At 44.6% G+C, this 21,897-nt stretch overlaps 1 protein-coding gene across 2 annotated transcripts in view; it reads left to right on the plus strand.

Moving 5' to 3' along the window:
• Positions 1 to 21,897, plus strand: part of LOC146805330 (betaine-homocysteine S-methyltransferase-like) — a 289,657-nt gene that overhangs the window by 233,486 nt on the left and 34,274 nt on the right. Inside the window, exon 8 of one of the 2 annotated variants that reach the window (XM_085620495.1) lies at positions 13,485 to 14,697. The exons of the other annotated variant lie outside the window; for it this stretch is intronic. Within the exon in view, the coding sequence (XP_085476621.1) occupies positions 13,485 to 13,564 (80 nt within the window). The 3' untranslated portion in view covers positions 13,565 to 14,697. Of the gene's footprint in view, positions 1 to 13,484; positions 14,698 to 21,897 lie in introns of those variants that run through there. 2 annotated transcript variants of the gene reach the window in all.

Genomic DNA, 21,897 nt, shown 5'->3' on the forward strand with positions numbered 1-21,897 from the left:
CAGAACCAATCAAACACTCACACCAAGTCAACAGATCTGGGTTTCATCCATCACCGTTCTTTAGCCCACTCTGTCACCCCAGTTCAGACATGGCCATATGCAAATCAGTCTGACCCTGTGCCTCATGGGAACAGACCAGCCCGAACTGCCAAGCCATGCCATCCCTGGACCGAAACAAGCTTCCTAGGACCGGTTTCTGGCATTTCAGCCGTCTTCAGCCAGGCTTGCTTGAATCCTGTGGCAAAATGAGCAAGGGACTCAACGTCTGAGCATACCCTACCAACTTATGGCGAACAAAGCGGTACAAAAGGGGGTGGTGATGGATGGAGCATCAGAACCAATCAAACACTCACACCCAGTCAACAGATCTGGGTTTGATCCATCACCGTTCTTTAGCCCACTCTGCCACCCCAGTTCAGACATGGCCATATGCAAATCAGTCTGACCCTGTGCCTCATGGGAACAGTCCAGCCCGAACTGCCAAGCCATGCCTTCCCTGGACCGGAAACAAGCTTCCTAGGACCGGTTTCTGGCATTTCAGCCGTCTTCAGCCAGGCTTGCTTGAATCCAGTGGCAAAGTGAGCAAGGGACTCAACGTCTGAGCAAGCCCTGCCAACATATGGCGAACAAAGCGGTACAAAAGGTGGGTGGTGATTGACGGAGCATCAGAACCAATCAAACACTCACACCCAGTCAACAGATCTGGGTTTGATCCATCACCGTTCTTTAGCCCACTCTGCCACACCAGTTGAGACATCGCCATATGCAAATCAGTCTGACCCTGTACCTCATGGGAACAGTTCAGCCCGAACTGCCAAGCCATGCCTTCCCTGGACCGGAAACAAGCTTCCTAGAACCGGTTTCTGGCATTTCAGCCGTCTTCAGCCAAGCTTGCTTGAATCCAGTGGCAAAGTGAGCAAGGGACTCAACGTCTGAGCATACCCTGCCAACTTATGGCGAACAAAGCGGTTCAAAATGGGGTGGTGATAGACGGAGCATCAGAACCAATCAAACACTCACACCCAGTCAACAGATCTGGGTTTGATCCATCACCGTTCTTTAGCCCACTCTGCCACCCCAGTTCAGACATGGCCATATGCAAATCAGTCTGACCCTGTGCCTTATGGGAACAGTCCAGCCCGAACTGCCAAGCCATGCCTTCCCTGGACCGGAACCAAGCTTCCTAGGACCGGTTTCTGGCATTTCAGCCGTCTTCAGCCAGGCTTGCTTGAATCCAGTGGCAAAGTGAGCAAGGGACTCAACGTCTGAGCATACCCTGCCAACTTATGGTGAACAAAGCGGTACAAAAGGGGGTGGTGATGGACAGAGCATCAGAACCAATCAAACACTCACACCCAGTCACCATATCTGGGTTTGATCCATCACCGTTCTTTAGCCCACTCTGCCACCCCAGTTCAGACATGGCCATATGCAAATCAGTCTGACCCTGTACCTCATGGGAACAGTTCAACCCGAACTGCCAAGCCATGCCTTCCTAGGACCGGTTTCTGGCATATCAGCCGTCTTCAGCCAGGCTTGCTTGAATCCAGTGGCAAAGTGAGCAAGGGACTCAACGTCTGAGCATACCCTGCCAACTTGCGGCGAACAAAGTGGTACAAAACGGGGTGGTGATGGATGGAGCATCAGAACCAATCAAACACTCACACACAGTCAACAGATCTGGGTTTGATCCATCACCGTTCTTTAGCCCACTCTGCCACCCCAGTTCAGACATGGCCATATGCAAATTAGTCTGACCCTGTGCCTCATGGGAACAATCCAGCCCGAACTGCCAAGCCAAGCCATGCCTTCCCTGGACCGGAAACAAGCTTTCTAGGACCCGTTTCTGGCATTTCAGCCGTCTTCAGCCAGGCTTGCTTGAGTCCAGTGGCAAAGTGAGCAAGGGACTCAACGTCTGAGCATACCCTGCCAACGTATGGCGAACAAAGCGGTACAAAAGGGGGTGGTGATGTACGGAGCATCAGAACCAATCAAACACTCACAACCAGTCAACAGATCTGGGTTTGATCCATCGCCGTTCTTTAGCCCACTCTGCCACCTCAGTTCAGACATGGCCATATGCAAATCAGTCTGACCCTGTGCCTCATGGGAACTGCCAAGCCATGCCTTCCTAGGACCGATTTCTGGCATATCAGCCGTCTTCAGCCAGGCTTGCTTGAATCCAGTGGCAAAGTGAGCAAGGGAATCAACGTCTGAGCATACCCTGCCAACTTGCGGCGAACAAAGTGGTACAAAAGGGGGTGGTGATGGACGGAGCATCAGAACCAATCAAACACTCACACCCAGTCAACAGATCTGGGTTTGATCCTTTACCGTTCTTTAGCCCACTCTGCCAACCCAGTTCAGACATGGCCATATGCAAATCAGTCTGACCCTGTGCCTCATGGGAGTAGACCAGCCCGAACTGCCAAGCCATGCCTTCCCTGGACCGGAAACAAGCTTCCTAGGACCGGTTTCTGGCATTTCAGCTGTCTTCAGCCAGGCTTGCATGAATCCAGTGGCAAAGTGAGCAAGGGACTCAACGTCTGAGCATACCCTGCCAACTTGCGGCAAACAAAGTGGTACAAAAGGGGGTGGTGATGGACAGAGCATCAGAACCAATCAAACACTCACACCCAGTCAACAGATCTGGGTTTGATCCATCGCCGTTCTTTAGCCCACTCTGCCACCTCAGTTCAGACATGGCCATATGCAAATCAGTCTGACCCTGTGCCTCATGGGAACTGCCAAGCCATGCCTTCCTAGGACCGGTTTCTGGCATATCAGCCGTCTTGAGCCAGGCTTGCTTGAATCCAGTGGCAAAGTGAGCAAGGGAATCAACGTCTGAGCATACCCTGCCAACTTGCGGCGAACAAAGTGGTACAAAAGGGGGTGGTGATGGACGGAGCATCAGAACCAATCAAACACTCACACCAAGTCAACAGATCTGGGTTTCATCCATCACCGTTCTTTAGCCCACTCTGTCACCCCAGTTCAGACATGGCCATATGCAAATCAGTCTGACCCTGTGCCTCATGGGAACAGACCAGCCCGAACTGCCAAGCCATGCCATCCCGGGACCGAAACAAGCTTCCTAGGACCGGTTTCTGGCATTTCAGCCGTCTTCAGCCAGGCTTGCTTGAATCCTGTGGCAAAATGAGCAAGGGACTCAACGTCTGAGCATACCCTACCAACTTATGGCGAACAAAGCGGTACAAAAGGGGGTGGTGATGGATGGAGCATCAGAACCAATCAAACACTCACACCCAGTCAACAGATCTGGGTTTGATCCATCACCGTTCTTTAGCCCACTCTGCCACCCCAGTTCAGACATGGCCATATGCAAATCAGTCTGACCCTGTGCCTCATGGGAACAGTCCAGCCCGAACTGCCAAGCCATGCCTTCCCTGGACCGGAAACAAGCTTCCTAGGACCGGTTTCTGGCATTTCAGCCGTCTTCAGCCAGGCTTGCTTGAATCCAGTGGCAAAGTGAGCAAGGGACTCAACGTCTGAGCAAGCCCTGCCAACATATGGCGAACAAAGCGGTACAAAAGGTGGGTGGTGATGGACGGAGCATCAGAACCAATCAAACACTCACACCCAGTCAACAGATCTGGGTTTGATCCATCACCGTTCTTTAGCCCACTCTGCCACACCAGTTGAGACATCGCCATATGCAAATCAGTCTGACCCTGTACCTCATGGGAACAGTTCAGCCCGAACTGCCAAGCCATGCCTTCCCTGGACCGGAAACAAGCTTCCTAGAACCGGTTTCTGGCATTTCAGCCGTCTTCAGCCAGGCTTGCTTGAATCCAGTGGCAAAGTGAGCAAGGGACTCAACGTCTGAGCATACCCTGCCAACTTATGGCGAACAAAGCGGTTCAAAATGGGGTGGTGATAGACGGAGCATCAGAACCAATCAAACACTCACACCCAGTCAACTGATCTGGGTTTGATCCATCACCGTTCTTTAGCCCCCTCTGCCACCCCAGTTCAGACATGGCCATATGCAAATCAGTCTGACCCTGTGCCTTATGGGAACAGTCCAGCCCGAACTGCCAAGCCATGCCTTCCCTGGACCGGAACCAAGCTTCCTAGGACCGGTTTCTGGCATTTCAGCCGTCTTCAGCCAGGCTTGCTTGAATCCAGTGGCAAAGTGAGCAAGGGACTCAACGTCTGAGCATACCCTGCCAACTTATGGTGAACAAAGCGGTACAAAAGGGGGTGGTGATGGACAGAGCATCAGAACCAATCAAACACTCACACCCAGTCAACAGATCTGGGTTTGATCCATCACCGTTCTTTAGCCCACTCTGCCACCCCAGTTCAGACATGGCCATATGCAAATCAGTCTGACCCTGTACCTCATGGGAACAGTTCAGCCCGAACTGCCAAGCCATGCCTTCCTAGGACCGGTTTCTGGCATATCAGCCGTCTTCAGCCAGGCTTGCTTGAATCCAGTGGCAAAGTGAGCAAGGGACTCAACGTCTGAGCATACCCTGCCAACTTGCGGCGAACAAAGTGGTACAAAACGGGGTGGTGATGGATGGAGCATCAGAACCAATCAAACACTCACACACAGTCAACAGATCTGGGTTTGATCCATCACCGTTCTTTAGCCCACTCTGCCACCCCAGTTCAGACATGGCCATATGCAAATTAGTCTGACCCTGTGCCTCATGGGAACAATCCAGCCCGAACTGCCAAGCCAAGCCATGCCTTCCCTGCACCGGAAACAAGCTTTCTAGGACCCATTTCTGGCATTTCAGCCGTCTTCAGCCAGGCTTGCTTGAATCCAGTGGCAAAGTGAGCAAGGGACTCAACGTCTGAGCATACCCTGCCAACTTATGGCGAACAAAGCGGTACAAAAGGGGGTGGTGATGTACGGAGCATCAGAACCAATCAAACACTCACACCCAGTCAACAGATCTGGGTTTGATCCATCACGTTCTTTAGCCTACTCTGCCACCCCAGTTCAAACATGGCCATATGCAAATCAGTCTGACCCTGTGCCTCATGGGAACAGTCCAGCCCGAACTGCCAAGCCATGCCTTCCCTGGACCGGAAACAAGCATCCTAGGACTGGTTTCTGGAATTTCAGCCGTCTTCAGCCAGGCTTGCTTGAATCCAGTGGCAAAGTGAGCAAGGGACTCAACGTCTGAGCATACCCTGCCAACTTGCGGCGAACAAAGTGGTACAAAAGGGGGTGGTGATGGACAGAGGATCAGAACCAATCAAACACTCACAACCAGTCAACAGATCTGGGTTTGATCCATCGCCGTTCTTTAGCCCACTCTGCCACCTCAGTTCAGACATGGCCATATGCAAATCAGTCTGACCCTGTGCCTTATGGGAACTGCCAAGCCATGCCTTCCTAGGACCGATTTCTGGCATATCAGCCGTCTTCAGCCAGGCTTGCTTGAATCCAGTGGCAAAGTGAGCAAGGGAATCAACGTCTGAGCATACCCTGCCAACTTGCGGCGAACAAAGTGGTACAAAAGGGGGTGGTGATGGACGGAGCATCAGAACCAATCAAACACTCACACCAAGTCAACAGATCTGGGTTTCATCCATCACCGTTCTTTAGCCCACTCTGTCACCCCAGTTCAGACATGGCCATATGCAAATCAGTCTGACCCTGTGCCTCATGGGAACAGACCAGCCCGAACTGCCAAGCCATGCCATCCCTGGACCGAAACAAGCTTCCTAGGACCGGTTTCTGGCATTTCAGCCGTCTTCAGCCAGGCTTGCTTGAATCCAGTGGCAAAATGAGCAAGGGACTCAACGTCTGAGCATACCCTACCAACTTATGGCGAACAAAGCGGTACAAAAGGGGGTGGTGATGGATGGAGCATCAGAACCAATCAAACACTCACACCCAGTCAACAGATCTGGGTTTGATCCATCACCGTGCTTTAGCCCACTCTGCCACCCCAGTTCAGACATGGCCATATGCAAATCAGTCTGACCCTGTGCCTCATGGGAACAGTCCAGCCCGAACTGCCAAGCCATGCCTTCCCTGGACCGGAAACAAGCTTCCTAGGACCGGTTTCTGGCATTTCAGCCGTCTTCAGCCAGGCTTGCTTGAATCCAGTGGCAAAGTGAGCAAGGGACTCAACGTCTGAGCAAGCCCTGCCAACATATGGCGAACAAAGCGGTACAAAAGGTGGGTGGTGATGGACGGAGCATCAGAACCAATCAAACACTCACACCCAGTCAACTGATCTGGGTTTGATCCATCACCGTTCTTTAGCCCACTCTGCCACCCCAGTTCAGACATGGCCATATGCAAATCAGTCTGACCCTGTGCCTCATGGGAACAGTCCTGCCCGAACTGCCAAGCCATGCCTTCCTAGGACCGGTTTCTGGTATTTTAGCCGTCTTCAGCCAGGCTTGCTTGAATCCAGTGGCAAAGTGAGCAAGGGACTCAACGTCTGAGCATACCCTGCAAACTTGCGGCAAACAAAGTGGTACAAGAGGGGGTGGTGATGGACGGAGCATCAGAACCAATCAAACACTCACACCCAGTCAACAGATCTGGGTTTTATCCATCACCGTTCTTTAGCCCACTCTGCCACCCCAGTTCAGACATGGCCATATGCAAATCAGTCTGACCCTGTGCCACATGGGAACAGTCCAGCCCGAACTGCCAAGCCATGCCTTCCCTGGACCGAAACAAGCTTCCTAGGACCGGTTTCTGACATTTCAGCCGTCTTCAGCCAGCCTTGCTTGAATCCAGTGGCAAAATGAGCAAGGGACTCAACGTCTGAGCATACCCTGCCAACTTATGGCGAACAAAGCGGTACAAAAGCGGGTGGTGATGGAAGGAGCATCAGAACCAATCAAACACTCACACCCAGTCAACAGATCTGGGTTTGATCCATCACCGTTCTTTAGCCCACTCTGCCACCCCAGTTCAGACATGGCCATATGCAAATCAGTCTGACCCTGTGCCTCACGGGAACAGTCCAGCCCGAACTGCCAAGCCATGCCTTCCCTGGACCGGAAACAAGCTTCCTAGGACCGGTTTCTGGCATTTCAGCCGTCTTCAGCCAGGCTTGCTTGAATCCAGTGGCAAAGTGAGCAAGGGACTCAACGTCTGAGCATACCCTGCCAACTTATGGCGAACAAAGCGGTACAAAAGGGGGTGGTGATGGACGGAGCATCAGAACCAATCAAACACTCACACCCAGTCAACAGATCTGGGTTTGATCCATCACCGTTCTTTAGCCCACTCTGCCACCCCAGTTCAGACATGGCCATATGCAAATCAGTCTGACCCTGTGCCTCATGGGAACAGTCCAGCCCGAACTGCCAAGCCATCCCTTCCCTGGACTGGAAACAATCTTCCTAGGACCGGTTTCTGCCATTTCAGCCGTCTTCAGCCAGGTTTGCTTGAATCCAGTGGCAAAGTGAGCAAGGGACTCAACGTCTGAGCATACCTTGCCAACTTATGGCGAACAAAGCGGTACAAAAGGGGGTGGTAATGGACGGAGCATCAGAACCAATCAAACACTCACACCCAGTCAACAGATCTGGGTTTGATCCATCACCGTTCTTTAGCTCACTCTGCCACCCCAGTTCAGACATGGCCATATGCAAATCAGTCTGACCCTGTGCCTCATGGGAACAGTCCAGCCCGAACTGCCAAGCCATGCCTTCCCTGGACCGGAAACAAGCTTCCTAGGACCGGTTTCTGGCATTTCAGCCAGGCTTGCTTGAATCCAGTGGCAAAGTGAGCAAGGGACTCAACGTCTGAGCATACCCTGCCAACTTATGGGGAACAAAGCGGTACAAAAGGGGGTGGTGATGGACGGAGCATCAGAACCAATCAAACACTCACACCCAGACAACAGATCTGGGTTTGATCCATCACCGTTCTTTAGCCCACTCTGCCACCCCAGTTCAGACATGGCCATATGCAAATCAGTCTGAGCCTGTGCCTCATGGGAACAGTCCAGCCCGAACTGCCAAGCCATGCCTTCCCTGGACCGGAAACAAGCTTCCTAGGACCGGTTTCTGGCTTTTCAGCCGTCTTCAGCCAAGCTTGCTTGAATCCAGGTTACTTGTCAGCCATTTTGGCTTTCTTGTGGTTTCCGAACCAACCTTCTTTGTTCAAGTCACCCATTGTGTCTCGTTTACTAAAGAAAGTTCAACATCTGTTTCCACCACGACCATTTGGTATGTCCCAATGAAAGCCTTCAAGCCTCTACACAACTTTTCACTCCATTTGCTCACCATCCAAATGGCTTGTCTGGTGGCCATAACATCGGACTTGAGGGTCAGGGAGCTCATAGCACTTTCTGTGCAGCCTCCCTACACGACATTCTATCCAGACAAAGAGGTTTTGAAAATCCGTGCCTCCCTTCTCTCTAAAGTGGTGACGCCTTTTCATGATGGCCAACATATCACCTTGCCTACCTTCTTTGCCCTGCCTCACTCTTCTAAAGAAGAGAGACGCCACCGACTGTACCCATAAAGAGCATTGTCTTTTTACATTGATCGTTCCTGAGAGTTTGTGGTAGATGATACATTTTTCATTTGGTATGTTAAGGGAAGGGAAAAAAAAGCTGTGCAGAAACAGACCACAACACAATGAATAGTGCTCTGCTTATAATCTGCTATCCATTGTCCAAAAAGCAACACCCTGAAGGCTTGCATGGTCATTCCACTAGAGCCTTGGTCATCTGTCAGGTGTTCACCAAACAGTACTTCATGGGCAGGCAGGTCTGTCATTATGGGCATTTTGCCCATTCAGTTTTCCAGGACTTCTTGGTCTAAATCTGTATGCAGACCCACCTCCAGAGAGGTGTTGCTTGGACATATATTCTAAGCTAATTAATCCACTGTTAGAAATCTCTATCAGATGAGCAAGTTACTTACCTTTGGTAATGTCTTCTGTAGGAGAGACTCTAGCCACAGATTACTTACCGATACTCCCTCTCTGTGAACGGATTTCTACTTTTGGGGCACCCTTATGAGGTCCTTAGTGCTCCACACCAGTACATCAGCAATCTTTGTGGCTCCACGCTTTTGGTGTGGAAAGGTCGCAAAAAGTAATTCATGTCAGAGTGCTCGGTGGCGGAGCCGAGCGACGCCACCTGCCGGGTGTGCAGAGATACTGTTCAAAAAGTTTCCAGATCCAGTCTGATGCCTGAGGATAATTCTATGGTAAGGAATCTGAAGCTAGATAAAGGGCCTCATTTAGAACTTGGTGCGACTCCCGTTGTCCCTCCGTTGCGCAGTATGCAAGTACTCAGCCAAGCTGATGGAATCCCACCTGCCGCATTTAGATGTGTGCTGGCTGAATCTCCATCCTAGTTTTCCGTTGCGTAAGTGGCTTACCGCTGTCGACGCAGCGGACTCCTTTGCTAGATAACATTACTCCGTAACTGTGGTGTGGTGGGAATGTGCTGAGTCCATTTAGATTTCACAGTTGTGCTGGTGTTGTTCTAGCCATTATGAAAATGGGGTAACCCAATTGAGTCTTGGACCTGGGCATTAATAGATACAAGAAACAGTGGTTCTAAACCATACTTCAAACAGTACAATTCTAAACTGTATTAGTCTTTTCATACAATTCTGAGCATGCAAAAATGTCGGCTCTAAGTAATCAAAACAGTCAAAGTAATAATGTGCAACAACCCCTAGATTCCCAAAATAATTTTTTTTTATTTTCTCATACTTGAACTGACAGTAGGTATCTTACTACATTCAAGGGATTGTGGAGAGAATAAAAAGAAAGAAGGTTGCTCCAGGGGAACGTGCATAGAAGGTGTGCGCAAGTGAAAGCAGGAAAGAATCCAATGGGTGCTTAGGGAAGGGAGTTAAAACAATTCGAAAACTGGACTGATAACAGAATCTCAGTCTAGATAAGCTTAGCCCCAGTTGATCAATTATACATAAAAACATATATTTTTCTATTTCAATGTTCAGGAATGAATCATCTTTTTGCACAGTGGGGAGGGGAGGCTTTTTGGTCCAGGCTTGTAGAGTGTGGGCGTCAACGTTTCGACGCGACTTGTGGCACAGAGGGTGAATTAGGCCTAGGCCTGCGGGTCTTCCTCAGGACAGGGATGGGCAACCAAAATAATGTATATGTTGTCCGTGATTAACACCCGCAAGATGATGTGGGACGTTGCGGGAGTTATCTTCCTATTGATCCAAGGCTCTACTGGATGCCGGTGTCCTCATCCGTGAAAGCAGGGCCCCGCGTCTATTGGAAGGACTCCATTGACATCTGCACACCGGAGGACACACGGACTGAAGAAAACCACATTGAATGCCCCCAATTGAAATTGACCGCTCTGCACTACCTGCTTTCACGGATGAGGAGACCGGCCTCCAGTAGAGCCTTGGATCAATAGGAAGATAACTCCCCTGTCCCGCATCATCTTGCTGCTGTTAATTACGGACACCATATACATTATTTTGGTTCCTCAGCGCCACTCACTTGTGACAGCAGCTGTTCCATTGAAGTTGATATCTGCTGTTTTAGTAACCTAAACGTCGCCTTAGCCATATGTGATGAGAAAGATAAAAGTATATATGTTCATAAACACCTTCCTGTGTGATATTCTTTTATTGTCCACTTGGTTTATTTGTACGCACGCATAGAGCGGTTTTTCAGGGGTAGGATATGCTTTCAATCTGCAGATCTTCATTTATTTTCCACAGGGAGTCTGCTCTGAAGTGCAGTCAGTCCATTTCAACGTCTTGTTTTCAGCAGTCACCCTTAACGATGCTGTAGCTGGCAGTGCGAGGCAGTCAAGTAAAAAACGGTTTGAAATCAGACTTCATGCAGTACTGAAAAATTATCAGGTGTAAAAAATTACTATCAAAGCTAACAGCTAAAGCCGATAGGTCTTGTTAATGTTTTAGGATTTTATTATTGCCACAGGGTGTATAATGTGGTAGGTGTGGATAAATACTTCACTTTAGCATGTTTTGCTTACACGGATTGCAGCTGCTTTCCACAACAGTGACATTCCCCTTAGATGTGAGCCTATATTTTTGTTAAAGTCCACTTTTTCTGGATGCATGTTTATGAACTGCACTGTGATTGTGCTGGTAATCACAGTGTTGAGCAATAGACTGTTCTGTCTCCGACACATACTGCCCCAACAAAGCCTGAGTGTGTCCACGAGCAAACATCGTGACTCTGGACAGCCCAGCCTGGCTTCAGGATTTGTAAACAGCCACATTCCAGGCTGTAATCATGCAGACAGCAGCTCCTCTCTTATTCGAAGCAGGAAGTGCCGACTTTGTGCTGCCTGCAGTCAGACTGTAAACATTATCACCATGTTTTGAGTGTAGTCAGTAACACCATAACATTTTTAACACTGCACTATGTGCATCATGGTTGGTGTAGACCAACCCACACAGTGGGTAACCATTCCAAAATTTGTGTTATGTGATCAATGCAGCCAGACTCCAAATACTGCACTATCTGTATTATTGGACCAATGCATACTGACAGATGGACTATAAATATTGCACTATTTGTATAATACACTTAATGCAACCAGACTAAACACTGCACTTTTAGTATCATATACTTGCACAGCAATAAAAACTTGGTAAATGTTTCCTGAGGTAAGCATGTTTTCCTGAATCACATTGCATGACCCAGTGTGTAGTAATTGTATAGTTCTTTAGTCCCTGGCGGAACTGCACTAAGGATAATGTGCTGCATGTCTAAACACCTATAAGGTCCCAAAGGCGAGACCTATTGGCTATGCCAATGCTTGTTTCTTCTGTGATATATTTACTTGTGGGTCATAAAAATGTTTTCTTTGTGTTTTTTGGATACTGGCAAGAAGGAGAAATCCAGACCTGGGTGTAGTGTGCTGAGTTTCACTACGCGGAACTCAGCGAAGTGACGGGAAAACTCAGCGGAGTTCCGCAAGAGGTGGAGTGCAGTGCGAACTGCTGTTCGCACTGATCTTCCTGCTGCTCGAGTAGAAATTCTACCCGGGCGGCAGCTCGCGCTTGCCAACTTACATTTCGCGAATGCGGGCTGGGAAAAAACTTAGCTCCACTACGCAGAGCAGAGTTTTCTGCACTTCGCAAGCTATGCGGTGTGCAGAAAAAACTCTGCAATGTCTGCGATTGGAGCAGAGTTTACCTCCCAGACCTAGAGAAATCCATGTTTTACAGAGGGAGAATTGTCAGTCATGGTCGATAAAATTATTAGAGTAGAGCCTTAATTGTTTGGAGCCCAAGTAAGAAATACAACCATGGCTCAGAAAAGGCAAATGTGGACCAGAATAGTTGACAATGTGAATGCTGTGGCAAACAACCTGCTCATTCAGGAGGAAATAAGAAGAGGCAGAACAACCTGTGAGGGAGAGTGCATTCCCTGTCCTCTAAGCATCACCTGGAGGCCTGGAAGACTGGTGTTGGTTCTCCCAGCTCCCACTTAGAAACTTTTCCCAGGGAAGAGAAGGTCTTGCAGATTCTACATCCTGAAGGCTAGACAGGAATCCTTGGTGGAGTGGAGACTGGTAAGTTATACTTTTGAATGTGTCACTAAACCTAAATGTAATTTTTGCTTTTAATTTTGCTGTTGCTAATATGTTTTGCACCTTTTGGAAACATAGAAACCTATATATATTTGTATAATTTTTCTGTGTCTTGTTTGTTTGAATGTATTTTGTTGTATTTAAGAATAAAGCTTTCAATCTACATTACATTTCACATGATGTAATGGTGCTTGTAAGTGTTTTTACACCAAATGACTTAGTTCAAATATGTGTTTTATATTGTAAATGTCTGTTATATTTTTACTGCATATTTACACTAGGTATGTTTAACTTGCAAGTGTTAAAATTAATTTGAAATTACTACAACTACCATGATGGCTTGTTTTCTGTTTGTGAAAATAGTATTGTAATGTCATCTTGCTCATTTTTTCTTTTTTATCTTAATTTTCACAGATGTTAAAGTGTTATGTATTTTTACATTTCTATTTCATGCTATGTTTTGAAATGATGCTGTGTTTAATTGTGTATGTTGTCCTATACTTGTTATTTCATTGAATTTTTGTTATTTGTATCACAAATCAAACTTTGTTGACTTTAAAATGTTAGTATATTTAATCTTGTGTACTGAAAATAAGTGAATTTTGTTTACAAATTCACTCTGCAATGTGTATATGATTTCTTATGCAATGTATCCTTGTAAGATGTGTCATTGTCAAATGTTTAGCCTGTTAAGCCTTGTAATGGTTTCTTTCACAATTCTACTCTCTACTGTGTTGTGTTGAATCTTTGGTATATTTCATGTATACTTACTAAATATTTTATTCATTTCAGGACATCTTTTTACCTGCCTTTTTTTAAGTAACTGTGTGTAATTTATTATAATACCACTGAAAGGTACAATCATTATTGTAATTTTCATTATCCTTTTAGGTTGCTTTCAAACTTATTTGATGTATAATCCATACTTTAACAATATTGTGGTTTTTACGTTCATAATAGGTCCAACAACCAGAGTACGTGGACAACCATCTGCCACTGAGGATACCTTCACTACCAGACTAGGAACAGGCCTTCAGTGAGGACTCCACTCCTGTAAGTGTGTGTATGACGAGGAGCTGCCTGGTCCATCTTGACTGCCATGGCAGACCGCTCCAGTGAGTTTCAATTGACCCACACCTACACCTCCTACCCTAACTGTTACCACACCTCAGCCTATGGATACCTCCACTTCCTGTGTCCAAACCAACATCCCCCCAATCGTGTGCCCCTCAGTCCTGGAAGCAGTTGATCCAACACCACCTCCAGTTCAGCTAGGAACCAGTGAGATGGGGCACACTGGGTCAAGGGTACAGGGTAGTGGGCATAGGGGTCGTGGGAAGGAATATGTGGGCCACCAAAGTGAGGCCACTAGGCTCACTGTCACCCATGCCACCATTGACCTTGTCTTGGTTTCCCTCCATCAGTCCCAAGACATGGTGTGCCAGGTCCTAACAGAGCACCGGGAGATGAAGCACTTGCAGAGGAAGCACAATCCCTATTTGCAGTGCTTTTCAACCTTCATTTTCCTCTTGATGTGGGCTAACAACATCTAGACCAATTACATCTGCCTCAGCCAAAGAAAGGGAGGCCCTGCCACAAGAGGAAACCGATGCAACTACCTCAGCCCCTGCAATTGTGAATCCACTAGCCCCCTCAGAAGGGGGCATTCAGCTCACCTAGCAGGAGGGGGTGGGAAGTTCTCACCTCCACCTCCCCCCACTAAGATACGCAGAACCTAATTTCATAATGCAAATCAGTCTTGACACTGCTCCTCATGGGAACAGTCCAGCCCAAGCTGCCAGGCCAGGTCCTCCCTGGACCAGAAACAAGCATTTTGGGACTGGTTGTGGTGTATCACCCCTCATCAACCAGTCTAGCTTGAATCCAGTGGCACTGCGAGCAAGAGACTCATGTCTGGGCATACCCATGGCCACAATATGGCGAACATAGCAAACACAACAAGATGATGGACAGAGTGCTGAAAACACTCCCCATGGGAACAGCCTAACTCGAACTGCCATGCCAGGTCCTCCCTTTTTTTCTGCCAGTTGTATTTTGGACATTGGATTTCATGCAATTTGGGCTCTTCAATTTTGGTTTCACCATGATTGACTTATTATGTTTTTTGTTTGGTTTTGGTTAACATCCTGTTTTAGTTAATTTGGTTTTATTGAATAAAAAATAAAATAACAAAAGACTGGTGTTGTATTTTTTCTCAATTTGTTTACTTTTTACAGTTCTATCATACATTTTAAACAGTTAAATTAATAAAAATTGTTGAATCATAAATAAATTCTATGTTGATAATGTGTTTCACATCTTTGAAAAGATGACAAAAATTAACAAAAAAACACAACTCACAAACAAGGATATGTTAAATTTTACAAATATTGTCCTAATACGTTAGAACACATGCATATTCCAAAATTTATAATGCCATATTTTCATTGACTATTCCCGACATTGCCACCATGGAATACTGGGATATAATCCAAGAACGCAGATTAAATAGGCTGGATGTCATCAGCTGGAGCTAGATCTTCTGCCTCATAATAGGAAACACACACTAATAACATCAATAGTGAAAATAATGGCTGTACTCCCTTTGGTGGCCACAGGATCCTTCCAATACAATGTTGCAGCATCTGGTGGAATGTCACCCCCAACTTTAAGTGGTGTGCTTCAAGAAGTTTTTCCTTCAATGATGACACACATTAACTGCTACTACAGTTAACACAAATTCTGGCTTGTGCCTATGTGAAGGGGGATTTGTATGCTTTAGGTGGGCTACCACATTTGGTCAGAGCAATTAAAACAGCACATATTGCCTTGGTGACAACAATCAACAGAAAACAATTCTAATGCAATTTTTACAAATGCAATTCAATCACTGTGCAAGTTGTCTTTGTACAAGATCTGTACAGCGAAAGTGTGTGTCCCTTTTCACAGGACCAACCCATGTTCCATTTGTACTACGCAATAGCAGCATATAACTGCAAATGTCGCAGCATTGAAATGACCAAACGGAGATGACATGGTGAAGGAACCTAAAGCAGATAAAAACAAAAAATATATATTTTGTATGACTTTACAAAATAGACACATTACAAGTGACAATTTTCAGGACACATTTTTTGAAAACAATCAAAGATAAACAATGTAAATAAACAAAGTAGTTCATGTGTCAAAACTTAGATCAACAAACATTTGCCCTGGTTTTACCTCAAATTGCCCTTTTCAAAAAATGTCTAGCCCAGACTTTTATTCTCATTAGATTAAAAGTTGGTTTCAAATGTAATGTAATTATATGTGAATATACACTTACACTTGTGAAAAAGTTGTCAATAATATCTTGATGTAAGTAAATTCCGTCCTCTTTACCGCTATCCTCTTCATTTGGCATTTCACCATCCTCACCCGGTGGCTCATCATGGTCTTCTTCCTCTGCAATGTACAGGATGTTCTGTCACAGGTCTATATTGTGTAACATGCAGCATGCCATGGTGATTTTACCTACCTTATCAGGCTTCACCATTCTTATCCAGACAGCGAAATCTGGCTTTCATGAGCCAAAAACCCCGCTCCACTAACCTCTGTGTTCTTCCATGGGCCTCATTGAAGCAGACTTTCCCTGGCGTTGTTGGATTCCTGAGTGGTGCTGACAACCATGGTCAGTTAGGATAGGCTGAGTCTCCTATATGGAAAAAAAATAAAATGAGACAAAATATGTAACACTATTTTAGATCATTAAACTTGAAACTAACCAAAAATGAGACAAAATATGTAATACTATTTTAGATCATTAAACTTGAAATTAACCAAAAAATACAAATACAGATTGTACTTACCAACAAGCCAGGCCCTTTCAGGTACAGGTTGTGACATTTGCCGGGGTATTGTGCTGTTCCGCAGTACAAAAGAATTATGGGTTAATCATGGAAAACGCACACCCACACTTAAGATGTACAAATCTAGTAAGTAGACAACTTGCACATTGATTGAGTGGAAGTTCTATCAATTGCAGTGGACTTGTTCTCTAGCTTATGGTGGCACTAAGGCAATATCTGTGCCATCAATTGCTCCAACCACATGAGGTAGGTGACCCAAAGCATGAAAGTCTCCCTTCACATTGGCAAAATCCTATTTCGTGGAAACTGGATGAAGCTGGTAATGTGTCTTATCATTGAAAAAATAATTTTTTGTAGCGCACCACTGAAGGTTGAATATGGCATTCCACCAGATACTGCCACAGTGTATTGAAATGATCCTGTGGCCACAAAATGAAGTAATTTTGACCATTAGCGTTATTGCTGTGATTGCTGTGGGATTCAGATTGTGAGGCAGAAGATCTGCTCCAGCTGATGACATAAATCAATGATTGTTTGCCTATTCGGTCTGAATTTTTTGATAATATCCTGTTCTTCCATGGTGGCACGGTCTGTAAATTGTTGCTAAACTTAAGGCTGTCGTCTCCTCACTCTCCCTAAGTTCATATGTCTGCATTACATTTTTTAAAAATGTTATAACATATGCAAACATTTTTATGATATATAACACACGTCATGTATTTGTACAAATATATTTGGTTTCTTAACATTATTTTACACAACATTTGTTGTTTTTTATTTAATAACAAAATGTTTGACATGGTCATCAATTTGTTTGTTAAGAACTCTGTTAATAATAAATCTTAAATATATTATTTACACAACCTTTTTTTAAAAACAAATGTTTACATCAAAACTTCCACCAACTGAAGTATAAACAAAACAACGCAACTTTCGCATTTAACCACAGTAACGTACTGCATAATACAGTTTTTGTTTAAAAAAGTGAGTAAAATTAGTGTTTTGTATATGTAAACAAACTAGCCACCATTTTGAGTGATGGTGATGAACATAACATTTACAAACACATTATTTCACCATCAAAAATGGCAGCTGCCTGACTTCGCCATCAGGATATGTGCAATCAGACGGCTGTTGGCGTAAGTGGACTGGGTAGTGGGTGTAACAGACACAGCCATAGTCTAACGTGTGTGAAAGCAACATACAAAAGCCAATGGATGTGTCCGTCTCCATAGCCGATCACGTACGTCGTGTACATGAACAAAACGTTTTTTTTAAAAAGCTCCCTTGCCTCCTGACACTGCAGCCAACAACAGCTCCATTAATTTCTGCTGCTGTTTCTAACCTCTGGGAATCATGATGCCCGGAATAGCAGATGACAGCACCCCAGCCTTCTTGCAAGAGGAGTTGGAGTTGCTGGCTATGGAGATCCTGTCCCTGTACAGCCAGCGGTATGGCTCACCAGAGGTACAGGTACATGTCTAAAATGAAAATGTTATTCCGACTAACTTATTTGTTTTTTTAAACCCAGGCTAGAATGCCCTTTTAGTTCCTGAGTGAAGTGTATTGACTGAATTGTGGTATGTATTTTTAAACACATAATTGGACAACACCACAACAATAGTATGTGTTGTGTGTTTTACCAACTATATTTTATTTGGTGTGTGTGTATATATATATATCTAAACAAAACCCCTTCAGGCATGGAGTGACGCATAAATTATGCAAAAAAAGAACCAGAGAAATCGCAGTTCTCAAGTTTGGGTGAAAAGCAGCTCCAGTATAGAGCACTCTCGACACGAGCAACACTTTAAATTTGCTTTTCTATCAAAGTCTTTAAGCACTTGGAATTTCATCCTAATGTCTGACTACCCGTTCCTATCTTTCTTCTTTGAGCACTGGTTGGACTTGGTTCAGTAACAGTGATTATTTTAACACAGTCACTTGGCAGTTGGCTCCACACACGAGGGACGATTTTAGTTTATATGTGACCTATTGTGGTTCATTTTGTAAATGATGTACATATCTTTGTATATATTTTTTGTACAGGTGCTCCTTCTTTGATTATGTCCTGAAGAGGCCTATAAGCCAAAGGCCGTAACGCGTCAACACCTCTTTTTGAAGTCTCTGGAAGGCTTGGATTATTGAATGTATTGAATACACTGTGTGTTGCTTTAAGATCTATGATTTTTGCTCCTCAAATACACACGGACCCCAGAGACTATCATTTATAGTGATTGTGCAGGAATTTGATGCACAGCCTCCCACAAGTACAAGTACATGTGTGGAAGACAGGAGTCCTTTTTATAGGTATCACATTGGACACTATCGATTTTTCTGTAATGTTTTGTATCATTTTGTTTAATTTCTGTATATAGTAGAATTTGTATGTTTTAAGTACTATAATTTACAGTAACTCACTTTCAATTTAGATAAAATATGAATACTTGGAGAGATCCAGTAAAAGAAAGATCTTGCAATGTTCGAGCTGTATCTATGAATAATTGATGTAATCATTAGAATTAATAATAGTTGTATCCTTTCCTGCTTCTCAGTTTTTCTCTTTTCCAGTATATAACTAGCCCTTGAGAAGTAGAGTCACTAGGGCTACCCCCGTTTTCTTGTTTAAGTATTCGTGCACTTGGTCAAGTGCGAGGGGTTATGTCGAAGAAGTACTTTATGGATGAAAGTGATTGTCCGCTAAGAATACATTGTATGTATTCACTTTTGTCCAGATAGAGGTAGAGTGATATTGAAATTTCTGATCCACATATGGTGAGCTACACAGATGTACTAATAAATAGGTTACTAGAACACCCCTCGCTACTCAGCTAAGACCAACCCACCACCAGTGTGAATAATCTTGGCAAAGTAGAGAAACTTAAACAGTTAAAAAAGAAAAATATTAGAACTCAATTGCATGCCCAGGTTTTGTTTGAGCACCTTAAAAATAAAACAATTCCAGTAGGACTACAAGTTAAAAACATCCCTGTTATCTTTATATTCGATAAATCATACCTACTGCAATTTAGTGGAGTTGGCACTAAGTGCTCTTGTGATTGGTTAGCTCGGTCAATTGAGAGAGTATTACGAATACATGAAGAAGAACTAAAAGAAATAGAAACGTTAGAAAGAGAAATAGCTAACAACAGTTCCATTCAAGACACTCAAACACTGTTGGAGACTTGCAGTATAACTATTGCTGAATTCAAAACACACACTGTGAATAAAAAAAAACAGCAAGGTCACCAAACATCAAAAATTATAAAATAGAATTTGTGTACCCGTACTTAAAGGACGACTTCTATAAAACAAATAACCCTAGTAACCTCAATCTGGAATATCGAGCCAGGGCATGGAGGAGATTTATCACTTTCTCTGACACTTCCTCTAACTCTGGGCCGGAAAAGTTTTCACCCCTAACCACAATTTTTACTATCAAGGGGCTCAACCTTTTTTAGACAGGGGTGGCTGCAGGGGCAGGGGAGGAGGAACATGTAGAGGGCAATACACGGAACAGAGAGGCCAAGACATGGAACAAGGGAATTTGAGGACCATGAGTAAGGTTTACCGGAGGCAGACCACCCACATGAAAATGATACAGAACCCATCCCTGTATACAATCTGTCAAGTCATTGCCTGACTGAAATTGAAGAAAATGTATTTTGTCCCACTTAAGGTTCAAGATCCAGTAGAGAACAAAGTAGAAATCTTACAATTTCTGCTGAAAGTTAGACTAAAGGCATTTTTTAAAGAGAATGAAGATCAAACAGAATCTACCGAGAATAATATCAGTGGCTTAAAATGCAAATCTACATTCTGTCCTGAGAAGGAGAGTTTGCCAGCAGAAGTTAGGATCTTGGAAGATAATGTACTCAGAGAAGTAAATGTCATCAATACCAAAAAACGGTATTACAATCAGAAATGCTCGAGACTAGAGCCATTAAGAATCTGTCCAAAAACACCAACATTGTAATGAAGCCTGCAGATAAGGGCGGTGGCAAGGCGATCATGAATCGTGAGGCGTATGATCAGGAATTTTTGAGACAACTGAGCATTCTCACTCATTACCGCCGCCTGCAAGCAGATCCTACTTGTTTATTCTCAGCAAAAAATCAAGGAATTGACTACAGAGGGAGTAAGGGAAGGTTGGCTCTGTAAAAAAGAATTTGAATTTTTGAACAAAGTCTAAAGCAAGATCCCCTCCATATATATTCTGCCTAAAATTTATAAAGACCCCATTAATCCACCTGGTCGACCTATCATCTCGGCCTGCGGGTCCATATTGGAGCCCTTGGCCCAATTTATTGATACTTTTCTCAAAACGTTTGTGTCGAAGACCAAAGCCTATGTTAAGCGATACAATGGATATCATTAGCAAGGTAGAAGAAGCGCCTTTCGATGAAACTAAACATGTATTTGTAACATTTGTCATTGAGTCGCTGTATACAAACATCCCTCAGTGTGAGGCATTAGAGGTGATTAGAAACATCTTGGAGATCAGACCAGAGCCGCACATATTTCTAACTGAATTTTTGGTCGTGCTGGCATCTCTCTGTCTTAAAAACAACTTCTTTCGGTTTAAGGGTGACTTGTACCTCCCGGTTAAGTGTGTAGCAATGAGATGTAGCTTCAGCCCAGAAATTGCCAATCTAGTGATGTCCTATTTTGAAGACAAATGGATGTATAATATCAATAATCCATAACGGTCTAACATAGTGCACTGATATCGTTATATTGACGAAATCCTTGCACTATGGGATGGAGACCTACATGATTTGGAGAAACGTCATGAATGGCTCACTAATAGAACATCAGATCTGAGGTTCACCATGACTATGGACAAAAACAGGATCAATTTCCTTGATCTTTGGATCTATAACCACCATACAAGTGAGTTTATTTGTCAAACTACCGACCGTAACACTTTGTTACATTTCACTAATGGACACCCTAGAGCCCTTAAGGAGAATCTGCCATATGGACAGTTCCTCCGGATTACAGGGAACTGTTCAAATAAAGAGGACTATTTTACCAACGCTGAGATCCTGGTTAATAAACTCAAGAACCGTGGCTACCCTAAATAACTGGTAAGAGCAGCATCTAAAAGAGCATGGTTTACTCCTAGTGAAACCCTTTTGACACCTAAAAAAAGCCTGATCACAACCCTTTGACGCGTGTCACAACATTCAATCCTAAATCCAACAGAATAAGGAATATAATTCTGAAGAATTGGAAGATTCTAGCCCCACTTGCTATTCCAAAACCTCTGTTTTTGTTTAGGAAGGACAGAAATCTTACAAATCATCTAGTAAGATCCAAACGTCCAGGAGCCGGCAAGAAAGATCTTAGAGAGATGTTGAATCTGCCACCGACGGTTGGACACTACAGGTGCCACAAATGTATTGCATGTAATTATACATCAGACACCAAGATGGTTGTGCTTAATGACAAGACATATAATCAACTGAGGTTCTCTAATTGTAATTCCAGGAATACAGTATACTGTATAAAATGTCCATGTA

This window comes from Triturus cristatus, chromosome 8 (assembly GCF_964204655.1).
Source record: "Triturus cristatus chromosome 8, aTriCri1.1, whole genome shotgun sequence".
Classification (NCBI taxonomy): Eukaryota; Metazoa; Chordata; class Amphibia; order Caudata; family Salamandridae; genus Triturus; species Triturus cristatus.